The 16,311-nt window shown below is 41.0% G+C and overlaps 1 protein-coding gene across 1 annotated transcript in view; it reads right to left on the reverse strand.

The window, feature by feature from the left end:
* Positions 1 to 480: 480 nt before the first annotated feature.
* The window catches only part of KLHL29 (kelch like family member 29), a 425,462-nt gene continuing 409,631 nt past the window's right edge, over positions 481 to 16,311 (reverse strand). Inside the window, exon 14 of the mRNA XM_081906134.1 lies at positions 481 to 8,546. Coding sequence (XP_081762260.1) covers positions 8,363 to 8,546 — 184 coding nt within the window. The 3' untranslated portion in view covers positions 481 to 8,362. The remainder of the gene's footprint in view (positions 8,547 to 16,311) is intronic.

Genomic DNA, 16,311 nt, shown 5'->3' on the forward strand with positions numbered 1-16,311 from the left:
TAGTCAGTTGAGGAGGAGGACAAGGCTATTAAAATGGTTGGGATTGTAGCCAATGACAGAGTTAGAAAGTTATTTTCAAAAGCCTGTGTTCCCAAAGAACAGTTTCAGGTTCCCACACTGTCAAAATGGCAGCCAGTATTATGTTTTAACATGTCTGTGTTGCTCTCTGGAAACCTAAATTATGGAAATAACCATGTTATCTAAAAATGGTAAGATGCATTTATTCCACAAGTATATTTGTTTATCAAACAAATTACACTCTGAGGCTTTCACAGTAATTATTCAAAGTGGCTGTAGTTTATTTTTTTATTGTTCCATTTTATTTCTTCAGAGTTCTTAAAAACAGGTTTCTTTCTTTCTAAAGGTCCATTATTTTGGAAGGTATAAGACTGGCTTCCATTATTTGGGAATGTAACTTGCTGGGTGGCCATAGGCAGAGAAGCGGCGGTTTTGCGCTTCAGTCCTTTAGCCTTTTTTAAAAATGAATTACGCCAGGCTCATTCAGTAGAATCCATATGGAGCAGTATTAAGTAGAAAGCAACTGACCGGCCTTTCATTTTGTTTGATTTGGACCCCTGGATGCCCTGTAAAGACTGCAGAACTCTAGAGCTGAATGATGTGACAACAGTTTGAAACATTTTCTTCTTTGGCAATTGAGAGGAGACACTCTTAGGCATCGTGAAGTCTGTTGCAAAAGGCCCTCCTGTGCTCCACAAGCCCCTCTCAGATCTTTTAGAGCAACGTGGAGGAGATCAGGTGGATTTTATGAGCTGATAAGAGGTAGTTATCCATTTATATATACATATATATATAATCTGAAAGGGTGTCTTCAAAATACGAAACCCAGTAGGTATTGCTTTAAGTAAAGAAATACAGCCTTGGACTACTGCAGAGATACTCAGCTACCTCAGCTTTTTGTATTTTACTTACCACCAGTGTTTACGGAAGGCTGTAATCCACCATTTACGTGCCGAAGCGAAGGTACTTTGTCATTAGACCACTTCATAGTAGCATGCTTGTGCTCTGAACCAGACTCTAGCCCTGGGCTACTGCAGTAATCCAAAGTTTTTCCCCTCCTTCCCAGTCAGAATGTACATGCAAGCACCCTAATTTTAGCCAAGCCTTCTCCAGGCCCCCTCAAACGCCACTTGTCTTCGTTCCTAATGTGCATTTTAGTCACACTATTTTAAACGCGACTCCTGTAGAAGTGCTGTATTTTTGGTGGGAAAGTGCGATTAAAAATGAAAAGCATCTTGAACTAGTTCTTTCATTTTAGAAATTTGATTGTGGGGAACTTTTCATCTTTTAAGTTAGTATTTATTGCCATGACACCCGTCTAGGATATTTTTGCCGCCGTCAAAACCATTAGCATTTTGTATTTTGATGGAAATTGTTACAAAACTTTGAGATTTGATGAAATGAAATGTAGCAGATTTTTTGTAGTAAGTTTCTGGTAAAGCTATTTTTTTGCAAGTCTCAGGTTCTTGCAGCATTTTTTAAAAATATTGTAGTTTAAAGGTTCTTTTGTTCAAGTAGCAGCAGCACTTGTGAAAAGAGAGACTACATACATTTTTAACAGGTTACTAAATTTGTACAAGTTTAAATCCTTTAAATATAGTTGTCAGATAATTTGAAAAGAGTATCTTAAATTCAGATCCAACATTGAAAATGCTTCCAACTGGTCAGTTAAGGGGAAGAGAGAGAGGAAAAAAACTTTAGTAGTTTTGAATGTTGATAAGAAAGTGAGGACTGCTTCCTAAATGTTTAGGTTTTTCGGAAGAATTAGCTTATATAAATGTGTTAGTGGGCAACATTAAAATTATATAGTCACCCTTTTTGACTCCAAAACCACACTAAAACATGTATTGCTTTTCTTTACTAATAGCTTAGTGGTTGTAGAGTTAAACCTGTTAATCTATCCATGTTGTCAAGTTGTTTACTCTCTGTATTTTTGTTACTATTATTTTGCCACATAAAATTGGCAATAATCTGTACAAATCAATTCCTGTTCCTTGTTATGAATATTACCAATGAACTCCTGTGCAAAGGCCTTTTCCTAGGGCCAGATGGAGGTTAAATTTCTGTGGGGGTAATGATGGAACTGCTCTAAGATGAACATGGCTGTGGAGTTAATTGTATTTGCAAGCTTGAATTTCACCTGTGATTAATTTATGTTTTGTGTCCTTGGTATTGTTGCTTGAGTTTTCTCATATGCCAATGTATTTATTATAGGGTTTTATTTTGGTTTTGGTTTTCTAATACCTTGTCTTACCATACTTTTTAAGTTGGAGGGTCATTTCTGGCTTCGTTTGATATTCCGAATGGCAGGTCTTGCAACTGGTCATCACTTCTCCCTCCCTTTTTTGTGTGTAAATTCACCTTAAGCTTAAATCTGGGCTCCTTCTACCTGCTTCTTTTCTGTATTGTACATTGGTTTACTTAGGCAGTGGGGGGTGTATTGTTGTTTGCTTTCATTCATGTGCGTCGGCTTTTTGATTAAGCTTACTTCATCAGCTATGATAAATTTTGGATTTTCTTATAAGTTGTATTCAGGATTGTGTTTCACTTGATCTTTTTTTTTTGCATCTTGACTTCATTCTGCATTAGTTTAAGTAAATTATTTAATTTTTTTTTGAACTTTTGGATATTTTGGACATTTTACTGTAATTTGTAATATAACTGCTGTGAAATACTTGAATAAAGATGACAAGTAAAAATTCTGAGTTTCTCTTGCTACTCCTTGCATTTAATGAAATGCTAATCGCAGGGCTCCTATCTTGTGATTAAACAGTTTAGGCAGCATAATTTGTTATTGGAAAGATAATGGCCACTCTTACTTAACAAAAGAATGTGGAAAAATCCAGTTGGCCGAGATTCAGCGTGTGACTTTAGGCATATTGAAGGGCTTGGATGCACTTAATGGGAATGTTATACTTTTTCTTTTGATTTTCCATCTATCCTCTCAACCGCTTAAGTTTAGAAAATGCCCTTTGTTGCCGAGGTTTTCCATGTGTCACTGGGGCTTGCTTGCTGTTTGAAATGTGTTGCTTGGGCTTGTGGAATTAGTCTTGCAGTTCTTTAGATCTATGTCGTTATGTATTAACAGCTGGAGATAACTCCATGAACAAAAGACTGCTGGATGATTGCAGAAACTCCAGATGAAAATGTTGTCCTGGCATTCATCTCTGCCAAAGAAATCTTGCGCCACCTGTACAGCTAAAGTGCCTTGCTCTGAACTTGTTTCTGCTCTTAGGAGATTGTGGTACACATACAAAGTGAATATTGTAGCAACAGGGTACAATTGGGTGTGTGTGTGAGAATTATGTATGCTACCTGGAGCTAGTTGGAAGAAGGACAGGATATAAATGTAGTTGCTCCAAACAATTGTATGAGAAATGCTTCTTTGTGTATGGCATGTACATTGGCATGTGGCCTCATAAAGGATGCAGAGTTCAGATAATGGCGGCTTTACTATTCATACACTGACTTTCCCCTCCTTACTTTATCGTTGAGCTGTGTGAATGCGACATTGTAATGGCCATTAGTTGCACTAGACAGATTTCTAGCTATGTAGTTATTGAATTTTTTCGAGTAACACCTGAACTTTATTGAGCAAGGACTTTGAGTTCCCTGATCTGGAAGCATGTCAGAAAACTTACCTTCTGGAAAGTGGATGAGCTGGCATGGACTACTTTGGAGCTTTATGTGACTGCATTGCCTGGCTTCAAAACATATTTAGGGAGTTTACTCTCCACCATCAGTTGTGGCAGAGATATTTGGAGGTGGTTTGAGAAACTCACTTTACAGTGGAACGTATTAAAAAGGTGTTGTGGAAGAGTTGTGTGGCTGGAGGACTTTTTCCCAGGATCAGCAAAGAGGGGACTTGTTGCCTTTTTCCTTTCCAAAAGATCAGTTTAAGCTCCCGTCTTCAGCCCAATGGCAGTATGTACAGTTGTAGCTTTGCCCGGTTTCTATCTATGGCCTGGTAGCTTTGAGTGCTTATGAAACTTTAGATTTGTTGCAGGACCTGATAGCTTCTGTACAATTCCAGAAACCCCTTGAATGAACAGGTGCGACTCAGCCCGGGAGTGCTTCTGGATCCAACTGGAGGCCCAGGTAACTTTAGCATCTATAAACACCTTTTACCAGTTGCAATTGGTGCAACTGCTGCAACCTGAACTTGTAACCTTGATCACACCAAGGCATTGATTAATTCAGGGTTGGATTGTTGCAACGCACTAGTGCAGGAACCAGCACTTCTGTTCAGATCGGCACTGGTTGCTCATTGGCCAGCAGGCCAAGTTTAAGGTGTTACTATTAATTTCTAAACCCCTTAGCCACTTGCATCCAGTTTGCTGTACCCCTAATCCATGCCCACTTTACTGCTGTGTTGGAGGTTCCTTCTGCACTTGTAAGTAACAAGACCACCACCTGTGTAAAAACATTTTCATTTAGGCAAGCCTACGAGACATGAAGAATTTACCTTTACCCCCGCTTCTTAGCCACTTCTGATTTTAATAACCCTTTGACTGTTTTTAAATACCTTGATTTAAAAATCAAGAATCGTAATGTTTTTCAGTTTTGAAAAATGCTCAGAAGCTTTGTTATTATCAAGTATTATATAAATTTTGGTAAATGCATGCTTAGGAACAAAATGTTCTAGCTAAACTTGTGTCCAGTTGTGCTATACCACCAAACCTCAGAGCACTCTGCACACTCACATTAACAGCCTACCATGACAAATGTGATACAACATTCTGAGACTTCCTGCTTGATGACAGATGAGTTGTGCCAAACTGTGAAGAGCACAAACAAGTTTTTAAAGGGTTGTGCGCTACTCCTGTAGTAAATGAATGGCTGGTGTCAATAAAAGGTGAAAAGATGAGCCAATCTATGTTTAGAATTTCTAAAAGCTTTTAAGGAGATTGCTTTTGCATCTTGTAGCAGATATGTGCATATGATTCATTTATCAAGAGGCTTTCCTCCAATTTCCCAGAGGAAACCCAGAATAATTTGCACATACAAGCAAAACTAAAATGCCCTCTGCCTTGCTCATCTTACCAAGTAGTATTGACTTGTGCTGAATAAGACATCTTCTCCAGTGTTGATAAGGTTGGCAGCTCCTTCAACTCACCCTGGATGGTTTCAGCAACTGAATTGAAAACACGAGTCACTTTCCTGGTGTTCCAGTTGAGCCGTGACACAAAACAAAAATGATTTAAATGACTGCAGGTTAAGATCTCAGAGTTTCTCACTGTCTGGAGACTCACATTTTCCTTTAATGAAGAAACCAGACCTAATCATCTTACAAAATGTTCCACTGCTGAAAACAGCCTGCACAGCTAGAGAGCTTCTTGGGACCAGTTTATTGTACTTGGCTGGCTATTTGTTCCCACCTAGCAATTTATAGCTAACCTACAATGTTGAACTGAACAGGCAAGAAACCAAAAAACCTGTTTTAAAGTTCGCAGAGCTGTGGGTTGCAATTCCTCCTCTGAGATACTGAAAATGTTTCACCAAATGGTAGAAGTGGCTTCCAATTTTAGCATATCATAAAACAAGGTAGTGCAAATCTGTGGGTATAGAAATAAATATTTGTGAAATGTTGACAAAGCTTGATAAGATTGTGGCAGAATATGTGTTCTAGAAGTTAAAGGAAAAGAATGCCAAAACAGCAGTTGTTTCAGCAGCTAGAATCCAGGTTAATTTCCAAGAGCTATAAAGGTTTTGTCACCCGTGCCTAGAAAGAAGCCTGATTAAGAACAACATAGAGTTGATCCAAGTGTTGCTGCTGGGTTTTTTAAACAAAAAATAGTCCAATTAATGCTGAATCTAGATCTAGAAATAGATTTATTTTAACAAGAACTTAACAGTAAACATATATACAGTATAATTACAGAAAACCCTGTGTTTTTAGTATTCACAGAAATAGCCAGATTTGTTGCAGTGTGAGAAAAGAAGAACGAAGATAAATTTGGAGAAGTTGAAATGCTTAGCAAGCCTTACAAGCTGGCACCTCCTTTGGAGGCAGAGACACACCAATGCTAAAAATCAACCTGCCCCAGGCAGTGAGGAACTTGTGCGCCAATCTTTTAGGTTCACACTTTGCACTATGGTTGACAAAAATACTTCACATGACTTTTCCCCCCCTTCAGAGAATAAGACAAAAAAACTGCATAAATCTGAACACTTGCTGTCCATTTCAGAGAGCTTAGTCGTTTTATAGATTTGCTGCCTAGATGAGCATTTATTTTGAAATATGGCAAGTTACGAATTTCATACTAACATCTGCATTGTATAAATTTATTCTTAACAAAATAATGCAATTGGCCAGCCAGCTTATTGTATGGTTATCCAAAACTTTCCCAATTTAAAAAAAAAACAACCAAAGCTTTTTTTGGTATCAAAATCAGCTAGCCATTGGCTGCAGTTCCCTGGCTACTTAGAAGTCAGAGTAAGGCTGTGATTCTAACCACACTTTACTGGAAAAGGTCCACTGTAACCGACGAGACTTGTTTCCAATTTAAGGTGGAAGAGAGAGAGCATCGCTTGCATCTGCCTTTGGGATGCTGCAACAAACAGCATCCTCCCTCCCCTTGTCCTTTTAGGGTTCAGGCAATTGCTGCATTGTGCATTTCCCTGCCCCATCTAGCGCTGGTAATATAGCCCAGAGCAGGGAAATGTACAAAACGAGACACATCCCAAGTGTTATCAAGAGGATGCTGGGTTTTTTGGATTAAGTTTCCCATTGACCCATTAAGTTTCCAGTGACTTACTAGGTTACGTCCCCTTGGGAGTAAAATCTCGACGTCACTGATTTCAATGGCAAATATTTGAATGAAGATAGGATTTTGCTCTGTGATTACAGTATGTGGCTTGCCGCACTTCTGATGTAAGTTTTCTTTCTAATGGCCGTGATGAAGTTTGGTGAAAGAGCATAGACAGTTGCGCCCACTCTGTTTCTTCCTGGCTGCTGCAAAGAATATCGGCACTGGCTCCATGGTCTTCATAAGGTATGTTTACTGTTAGTATCGCAACCCTGTTGTCCCAGCTTTCTCCCATCTCACCTGCTCCGCTTTATAGTTTTATAAAGAAATGTCCACGTCACAATGCTTCTCTGAATATACAATATTTTAATATACATATAAAAATATAGCCCTGCTGTGTATATACTTACAACTCTACAGAACCTTTCCCCCCCACCCCTCTCTAAAGTAGGAAATAACCTGATGTGATTCCAATTATAGTTGTTAAACCTGTGCAGTGAGAAAGCTGCAGAAGCGTTTATTCCAAGACAAGCAGCCACTGAAAGCCTCTTGGGGAGAGAGAGGGTTTCTTTTAAGACTCCCACATATACTTGGGAAAGGGGAGGGGCAGAGCGAGAGAGTTTGAAAAAATAGATAGGATCTTGATTCATCTGACAAAAATATAGACAGTGGCATATATCCTGGATAGTGGACTGTCGTTCAGTGGCTATCTTAAACCCCCAAGAAAAGGCATTGCCTTAAATAACTGGCTCAAAATAGGGAAACCCAACACAGAATATTCATTCTAAACTTTGAATAGATAAATAAAAGTTTAATAAAAGCTCCTAGATGCCTCTTGCTTTACAGAAATTTAGCTGTCATTTTGTTCATACAGTAGAAAAACAGTAGAAAGGGAGAAACAAGCCCTCCTCACGACCACACATTCACATTGGCATACAATTTCAGAAAACCTTTTCATTAAAAGGACATGGAATGCTAGTAGACAGACAGACACACTTCTATCCTTTTATTAGCTGTGCTCTAAGGAGCCGTAATAGACATCTGCTCTGGTGGAAGACTGACCTCAATCTACGCAGTCTGTCCCATAAGTTCTATCTCGGTCATTGGTATTGAAAAGCATATGTTGGTTTAAAAAGAAAAATGTAGCAATCAAAGTGGTAAGGACACTTTGACCTTCCTTTCACATAGCCCGATGCTTAACGTGTAATAGCAAAACCTAATCAGTTGTTTTAAGAACCGAGCTTGTCCTCTAGGAGTATTAACGCAGACTCTTCCTTTCCCCCTAGTTAAACAACGTATGGGAAATGCTATTATTGCACCTGGGTAAAACCAAAACTCTGTCTGTAACAAGTGCCACTACGACATCTAGTGGCACACTTGTATTAAGTCACGCTATCGTACATAGGATGGAGCTGTCCGCTCCTTCACCAAAAGGTGAGGATGAATTTCTACATTCAATGTAGAGATTATTCCCAATTTTAGACAGGTTGTTTGCCGGTTATTCATTTCCTCGATTTTTCTCTGTAGGACAGTTTCTTTTTCTTGCCTACTTTCCGCAGGCGGCAGCCTGTTTGATATCCACGTCTTCATGGCCATCAACCACTCTGAATGTACTTTTTAATTACTACGCAGCCGTGTCGGAAGACAGGGCATGGCATATTGGGCAGAAGCGTCCATGTGTTTGTTTTGGGGTCGTAGGCTTCCATATTTCCCAGAGCAGGGCCTTCGCTGCTGACAATTCCACCCGTGGCGTAAATTTTTCCATCCAGAACCACCGCACTGGGCAGAGAGAAAAAGAGAGACATGAAGTAAGTCATATTTCACTGAAGCACTCCTTGAACCTATTAGTCCAGCCTGCTGTTTGGAAGAAATGTTTACACAGCTTAATTATTTACCCAAACTCTTCTGTGCAAAAAAGCTCTCTTAAGTTTAAATATGGGGACAGCAACTGGTCTTGAGGATGCCCAGTGGGGAATAAATAGGGCATTCAATGTTTATGTGACTAAGGAGTGCATCACACTTAATGTCACCAAACTGAAAAGCAAGGATTGCCTTCTCTGTGTGCTGCTGGCAACCAATGTTCCAATGGGGATGCCTAGTGGAGGACCAAATTTGCTCCTTGCTTCTGCTGGGGAAGTTGTTGAAGACTTACTTCTAAATAATAAAATATGTGGCTTTCAAATGTGCCGCACAAGAATGGAAGTCTTGTGTGAGGTACACGAGCACAGGATTACGGTGCATCTCCAAAGCATGAAGAATATACACAGGGAGCATGAGTTGAGCCACACACACACACCCCACACTTGCAGCATCACCTTGCAACCATATATTAAGGTGTATTGTATTAAGCAGTGGAGGGCTCTAAATCAGCATAATATTTTGGGGGGGGGGTGTCCAAGAATTTAGCAGATTGGATCTGTGCAGAAACCCCCTATTTAAATGTTACGTCAAAGTGTGTGAGTGTAATTGGCCCCGAGTTGGGGAAAGGCAAACAAAACAACCTAGCTTCCTACTATGTATAATACTTTACCACAGAGCTATCCAAACTTTTCATGTTGGTGACACACTTTTTAGACACACATCATTTCGCGACACAGTAATTCAGTTTTCCTAGCAAACCGGAGGTTAAACTAACCCCTTTCCAGCCCTGGGGGGAGCGTTTGTGCGACACACCTACACACTGCAGCCGACGCATTAATGTGTCGTGACACGCAGTTTGGAAAGCTCTGCTTTACAAAATGCGGAGATACTTGTGAGCGTGTGAATTAATGATGAAGATGAGAAAAAGTTAGGAGTCACGAAGAATAAACTGAGAGGAGTGCTGAGTCATTTAAACACAATGTGGTTCCAAAACTAGAGTTCAACTGCACAAGCAATCTGAGACTGAAGGCTAAGAAACTTCTAGACACAGAGGAGGAAGGAAAAAATAGAAATGGCGAAGTAAATGATGCAACAGGTTGTTAAACTATTGGGTGAAAGTTTGACTGAAACACTAGATTAGTATGAATAGGCAAGTGGGACATTCCATTTCCCCAAGATTTCAGTGGAATCCATTGAGTGACAGTAAATTTGTGTACTTCATGAAGGAAGTGGGAAGTTGTTTTTTGAGAGAAGTCGTCAGAATAAATAAGCTAGTTACTGACAACTTCTCCCAAAGACTACAGAGGTGATTGGAGACAACACTTGCTTATTTATGTCTTCAAAGACTCTTACTAGCAGTTTTGCCCCTCTCACCATGCTTCCACTACACATTTGTGTTTGGAAATTAGCATCCCTCCTTCACATTTGGAAACTCTTCATTAAGCGCAAGGGGGTCAGTCTGCTTTCTGAAGAGGCTATCCCTCTTCAGGCGGAAAGCACACAGATGAATGTCCCGTAGGCTGCTTGGTGATTATCTCCTCCTAATAGTGAGGATGAGCAGACAAAATAATTTTAAGTGCTCACAGATTGAATGGCTGGCTGGGCTAATAAAATTCAGGAGACTGAGCACAACCTCATTTTAAGCACCATCACCTCTTGGAAAACAGAAATATCTATATGGCAGGGGGTGGCAAATCTGTTGCTTGACTGCAGCTCCCATCATCCCTGAGCATTGGCCAGAGAAAGAATTGGACCATGATGGGCAGGGCTAAGGCCTGCTAAGACATGCCCTGGTACGTCCACATAAGTCGTTTCTTCAGCAGCTTCATGTAAACTGTCCTTTCAGTGTCACTGTTTAGTCCAATAGTTTGTTTCTAGGATTTAAGTGAGGAAGGAGTGGCAACACATTGAAAATGTTTTCCGGTTGCTATTAAGTGCTTGATTTTGGACAATGGGGCAATTAATTTAGCATGCATTTCTGGAACTGGAACTGCTGAGAATCTGCAGAAAGCTGGTATCCAGTTAGAAAACAAGGCCTAGACGAAATAACTGACGCTTCTTCACCAGCAGTTGTCAGACTATGCAACTCCCATGACTACTGGCCATGCTGGAAGGGATTAATGGGAACTGGAGTTCAACATATGTGTAAACAGGTTGCCAAGCCCTGCTCTACATGCTGATATATAATGAAATGGAGGAGGAGGAAAGTACCAGTTATTTCCCCTCTAGAAAGATGCAACTTCAACATTCTTCCGTTAAAGCAACACCACTTTGGTCCCTTGCAAAGGCAATATTGGTGGCTGCCATGTGAAGACAGTAACTAGAAAAATCAGGATCCAAGTTTGTTTCTTAGTTCTATTAGTACCTGTTGTCCCATAGAGGGGAAAGGTTAAAATATATATACTGTCTTTTTTGCTCTATAAGACTCACTTTTTCCCTCCTAAAAAGTAAGGGGAAATGTGTGTGCGTCTTATGGAGCGAATGCAGGCTGCGCAGCTTTCCCAGAAGCCAGAACAGCAAGAGGGATTGCTGCTTTTGCTGCGCAGCAAACCCTCTTGTTGTTCTGGCTTCTGAGATTCAGAATATTTTTTTTTCTTGTTGTCCTCCAAAAACTAGGTGCGTCTTATGGTCTGGTGCGTCTTACAGAGCGAAAAATACGGTATATTATTTTTTGCTTTGTATCCAGAAGACAAGGTCCCAAGCAGTGGGGGATACCAAGGCAGTCAGGGAAATTGTAACAGGGCTGAAGTGATTTTTGGGAACATATTGTCTTTTTAGAAAGAGATGGAAAGCCCTCCCTACCCAACAGTGTAAAAAATAATACAATTTTTGACAATTCTTCAGGAATGGGGGTGGATGACAAGTTCTGAAGGTGTCTCAATCTCTCTCCTCTTTTCCAGAGGCAAAGCTGTTTTATTTCTTCTTCATTTCCACCCTTCCTCCTAGCCTAGCAAAGATTGCTTCAATAAAAATAGCACACAAAATATGAATACATGCCAAATGGACAGTCTGGAAAAGATCCCCATCTACTTGATCTTTCTCTGCCTCCTTGGGTTTCAAATATCTTCTGCAAGCTCTAAGTGCCCAGCAACATAGCAGGAAAGAACAAATGGGCCTCACAAATCAAAGAGGCCCCGTAACAGGAGCCCCAACTGTGTGCCTCTTGACTTCACTATAAAAAGCTTTATTAGCAACAAGCAACTTGATGGCGTTTTTATCATGGCCCATAAGGATGAATGGGTATGATACAGTGCTTAGAAATGTGAGCCCCCAATGGAGAGCCCAGCAGCCATGAACGTAGCGGGCAACTAGCTACCATCAGGTTTCCACCTATATTATGTGGACAATAAAACTGCCCCACCTCATAGTGCTGTTTTAAGAATTACAGAAATAATGATCAGAAAGCGCTTCCCAGCTGCTGCTCCAAGATGAGTCAGCCGCTGACTCCCCAAGGGATTGGAAGTGAGCAAGCATTACCTGGAGTGAGTAGGTGTTCGTCTCCGCCAGATCACTTGCAGTACCTGCCGTCAGAATTATGGGCACCAGCCTATGCCTAGCTGGTGTGAATGGGGTGGGAAGACTGCTGCCTGGGGTGAGAGTTGCCTGGCAGAGGAGGGCACCGTTGGCCCTTGTAGTTACATGGCTGGATGTATCATCAGTTGAAATCAAAATTTGCCTTGCTGCAGCTAGTGCCACCCTAGACAGCATTAACCAGCATTGATATGTTCTGTTGCTACTTGTAATGTTCTCAAAGAAAGAGGAAATGACATCGGAGGCGCATATTATAGTGGGGGAAAGATATAGGCACCAAGTATGTATCAAGAGCATGAGCCATCAGGACACAACATCATCAAAGCTAGAAGTCAGGTCATTCGTTATTCAGGTCTAGAAATTCCCCACATTGCTTTCTCACGCATGCACTTTTGGGGTGGGGCAACTGGTTCTAAATTTGATTCCTCTGTTTTGTTTTTGCCAGGTTGATGTTGGTTAAATGTTTAGTTAGGGTTGGTGGTTATTATTGTTATATTATTGTTGTTATTCTTGGTTTCTACTGATTTATTGGTTTGTTTGCTGCTCGTATAGGATATTTTGTTTTTTAATGTCTGATGCTTTGTTGTATATATGTGGTAAGTCACCCAGAGTAGATGGGAAAACCCAGCAAGATGGCTGGGATATAAATTTTATTATTATTAGTCAGTGAACGGACCTTTCTGCTTTAGAACCCAGTGCTAATTCCCGCAAGGGAGTTATTGTCTGGACACAAAAGTGCTCTAAATCTATTGATTTGATTAAGCAGGAGCTGTTCAAATCTAGGAACACCATTCAAAGAGGAGAAAGCAGTGATTTATAAAATGTATACTTTTAGAGAAAGACATGCCTGTCTTGGTGGAAATTATGTTTAAATTAAAGCAAGTGCGAAGATTTAATGTCCTCTACCTTTCTGCTTTATTTGGGGGCATGGAGATTGTGGAAGTGAACAATCACTGAAATCTGAACAGTGCAAAGAATCTGGCATCCACAGACAGAGGCTGAAGCAGAACTTAAAACTCCCTTGTTCTAAAATGCCATCAGTGAAATGTAAGAACTTGGGAATGCGGTCTACGGTTTTGACACTGTAAAGGCCATGTCTGAGGAGAATATCACTACTCTTCAAAAAATACAAATATTTTATGCATACTGTTCATAATACAGTGGAACCTTGCGTTGCAAACGTGATCCGTGCGGGAGGCACATTCGCAACCCATAGTCTGCGCACGCGTGGGACACAATTCGATGCTTCTGCACATGCGCAAAGTTCAATTTAGTGTTTCTGCACATGCACCAAAACCCAGAAGTAACCCGTTCTGGTACTTCCAGGTTTTGGCGTGTCCGTAACCTGAAAACGTGTAACCCGAAGCGTCTGTAACCCAAGGTACCACTGTACTAAATAAGGTTGTGGTAGTTGTTCTTTTTGAGATTTTTGATTAGCTGCTTTTGTCAACCTTGACAAAATTTCTCAAAATTGTCTACAGCAGCTTTCCCCAGCCTGGTGCCCACCTGATGTCACTGACTCCAAATCCCATCAGTCCCCAGCCAGCATTGCTAATGGTCAGGGGTGGTGGTGGTCATAGCCCACATCTGGGCAACATTTGGGGGGCACCAGGTTGACTACCAACCCCACTCTACACTAATGCAGAATCACTTTAGATCATATAAAAGGGAGGTGAATGGAAGAAGCGGGAAGTGCAAAAGTCCTGAGAGATGTTTTGCATCTGCAGTTCAGTTTGAAAGCTGCACATCCATTAATTATCAGCCTTCCATGATCTTGCTTCACGTTTCTGCCGTTTCAAATCCAGGTGAGTTCCCAACAGACATTAGTATTGTCGTTTCAACGAGGAACATTGCATGATATGCATTGAACAATGGACTACACACATGGCAGTGGCAGAGGAAGCAAAAATATGGGAGCTTAACTGGGCAGGCTATAAATTACTGAGTGACAGTTCTGCTTGGGTACTGGCTTTTAAGAGGATTCCTGCAAGGTCCTTCATTAGTGACCACTGAAAGCTACTGTTTTTAGACCAGATGCGATAAAACTAGCACTTCCAATGCTGAATGCTCATCAGCATCTGCTGAGGTGTTTTTCCTTGATGCTGAATCATCAGTATCAGGTTCACCTGGATCATCTGCGGCTGGTTATGTCTCAGTGGAATTCCTTGCACTGGCACCAAACGTTCTTTACAGCCAAACCTCCTTTAGAAGCTTACTGCTGAGAGAACTTTTGCGATCTCAGTTTGACTTTGCCGTAAACATTAATCCTTGTCTAGATACAACATTTAAATGAGGAAATATCTTCTCTAGCTGTCCTTGAGGCTATAAAAGAATGTTTAAGTGACTAAATTAGCATGCTCGTATGTACCACATTCTTCCTAATTCTCGCAACTAGTTTTAGTAACTGAAAATGGGCACGACGCCACACACACACTAATTTATCTGGAGCGCCTCCAAAGAGCTGTTAAAAAACAAGCCAGAGATTTCCTTTTAAAGCTTGCCTTTTAGTGTATTTACAAGAATAAGCCACCCACAAATATTCCAGTGAACTCTGACCACCCAGGAAGAGGAAATTCAAGCTGCAGAATTTCTGAATTCTCTTTCTTATCATCTTAATTCTATGCCACCACCCGCTTCTGTGTTGTAAAAATTCTGCAACACCACTGTCTTTCTGTGCTGAAAGGCAAGGAAACCCTGTAGCTATTGCTTCTGCCTAGTAGTCTCCTTCAAGATGTGAATGCTGCAAGGTATTCCCCACCTTCCTGTTTGCAACCCTTTTGTGCCCACTTGTATTTAATATTTTGTACTAATGCGTGGAGGGTAGGCACCCATGATCTACCTCCAAAGCAATGTTCACATTAGCTTGATAACAGGCGTAGAGGGTAACCATTTATGCATTTTGCTGTGCTGTTGTGCCAGTGTTTTCCCCTTGTGTATGCTGGAGTATCCACTAATACAGATACGACAATCATTTAACCCTCAGTTGCTCTACAACAGCCACGACTCCAGCAAAGCCTTTCCTAAGCCGCATTCTCTATCGTCCCATCCCCACCCGAATCGCCACCCCACCCCCCTTTTCAGTTCCTGTCTTGTCTCAGTCTTGCCCTATGCCCTGATTTTGCCCACATAATGCAAGCCATCTGTAAAGGGATTGTATCTGTGTGATACACATATCAATGCTACACAGTGTTTGCTGTGGTGACAGAGCAGCCTTGGAGGTGTGTCAGCTGGGAAGTGTGCCTGGTTCTCATACCAGCTGACCGCATGGCTCTTTGCCACATAGTTCATTTGTGTTTGAGGTCACCGCAGTACATCTGAGGATGGGGGCAATTGACAGCGTCTACCCATACTTCAGCACCACCATTATATACTGCAGGATTGGTCAACCTTTGGCCCTCTTGGACATGCTACTGAAGGGAGTTGGAGTCCAGCAATAGCTAAGGGTCAGAACGATGGGAGTTGGAGTCCAATAGCATCTAGAGCGCAATAGGCCCCCCACCCTTGTTCTAGTGCAATCCCAATGGTGGTGATGTTGCAGCAGTCATTGGACCGCAATGCCCTATACTCACTGACTGGCAGAGCAGCTATTGGGAGTAGCATGCTAAATTGGCTATTCAAAACAAAAACTACACCAATTTGGGTAGGCTGATGGCTGCATTTTAGAATACTAGATGGATGGCATAGCTTCCTTTTTTAAAATCCCATTTTCGCATGTCATTTTTGAGTGGTTTTAATTGTATACCACTTTGAGATTTTGGGGGAAGAGGTATTTAAAATAGTATCAATTAAGTGAAATGGTGTATGTCTTAGGTGCCCTTGCCTTTGTATTAACTAGGAGTGCTGACTCGAACTCTCTGGGGATCTGGCTGCAGCCTACAGACATTTTCGTTAGTATCATTTATAAAAGTGACTAAAATACATTTAACTATTAACAAATTACAAAACCACGAAACAAGAGCAGAGGGGAAATCTTTGCGCTAGATGGAAGACATTAAGAGCAGCAGAAACGTTAAAGTACATGATAATTAATGTAGATGAATCAAAGGAGTCAGGCAGAACTTAAAAGGAATAATGTTGATGAGTAATGTTCATCACACTTGCACACCTTTCATCCACCCCCAAAACATACCTGCACTTTCCTGCCTGCTCATTC

The sequence above is a fragment of the Podarcis melisellensis genome (genome assembly GCF_964234715.1).
Source record: "Podarcis melisellensis genome assembly, chromosome: 3".
NCBI lineage: Eukaryota > Metazoa > Chordata > Lepidosauria > Squamata > Lacertidae > Podarcis > Podarcis melisellensis.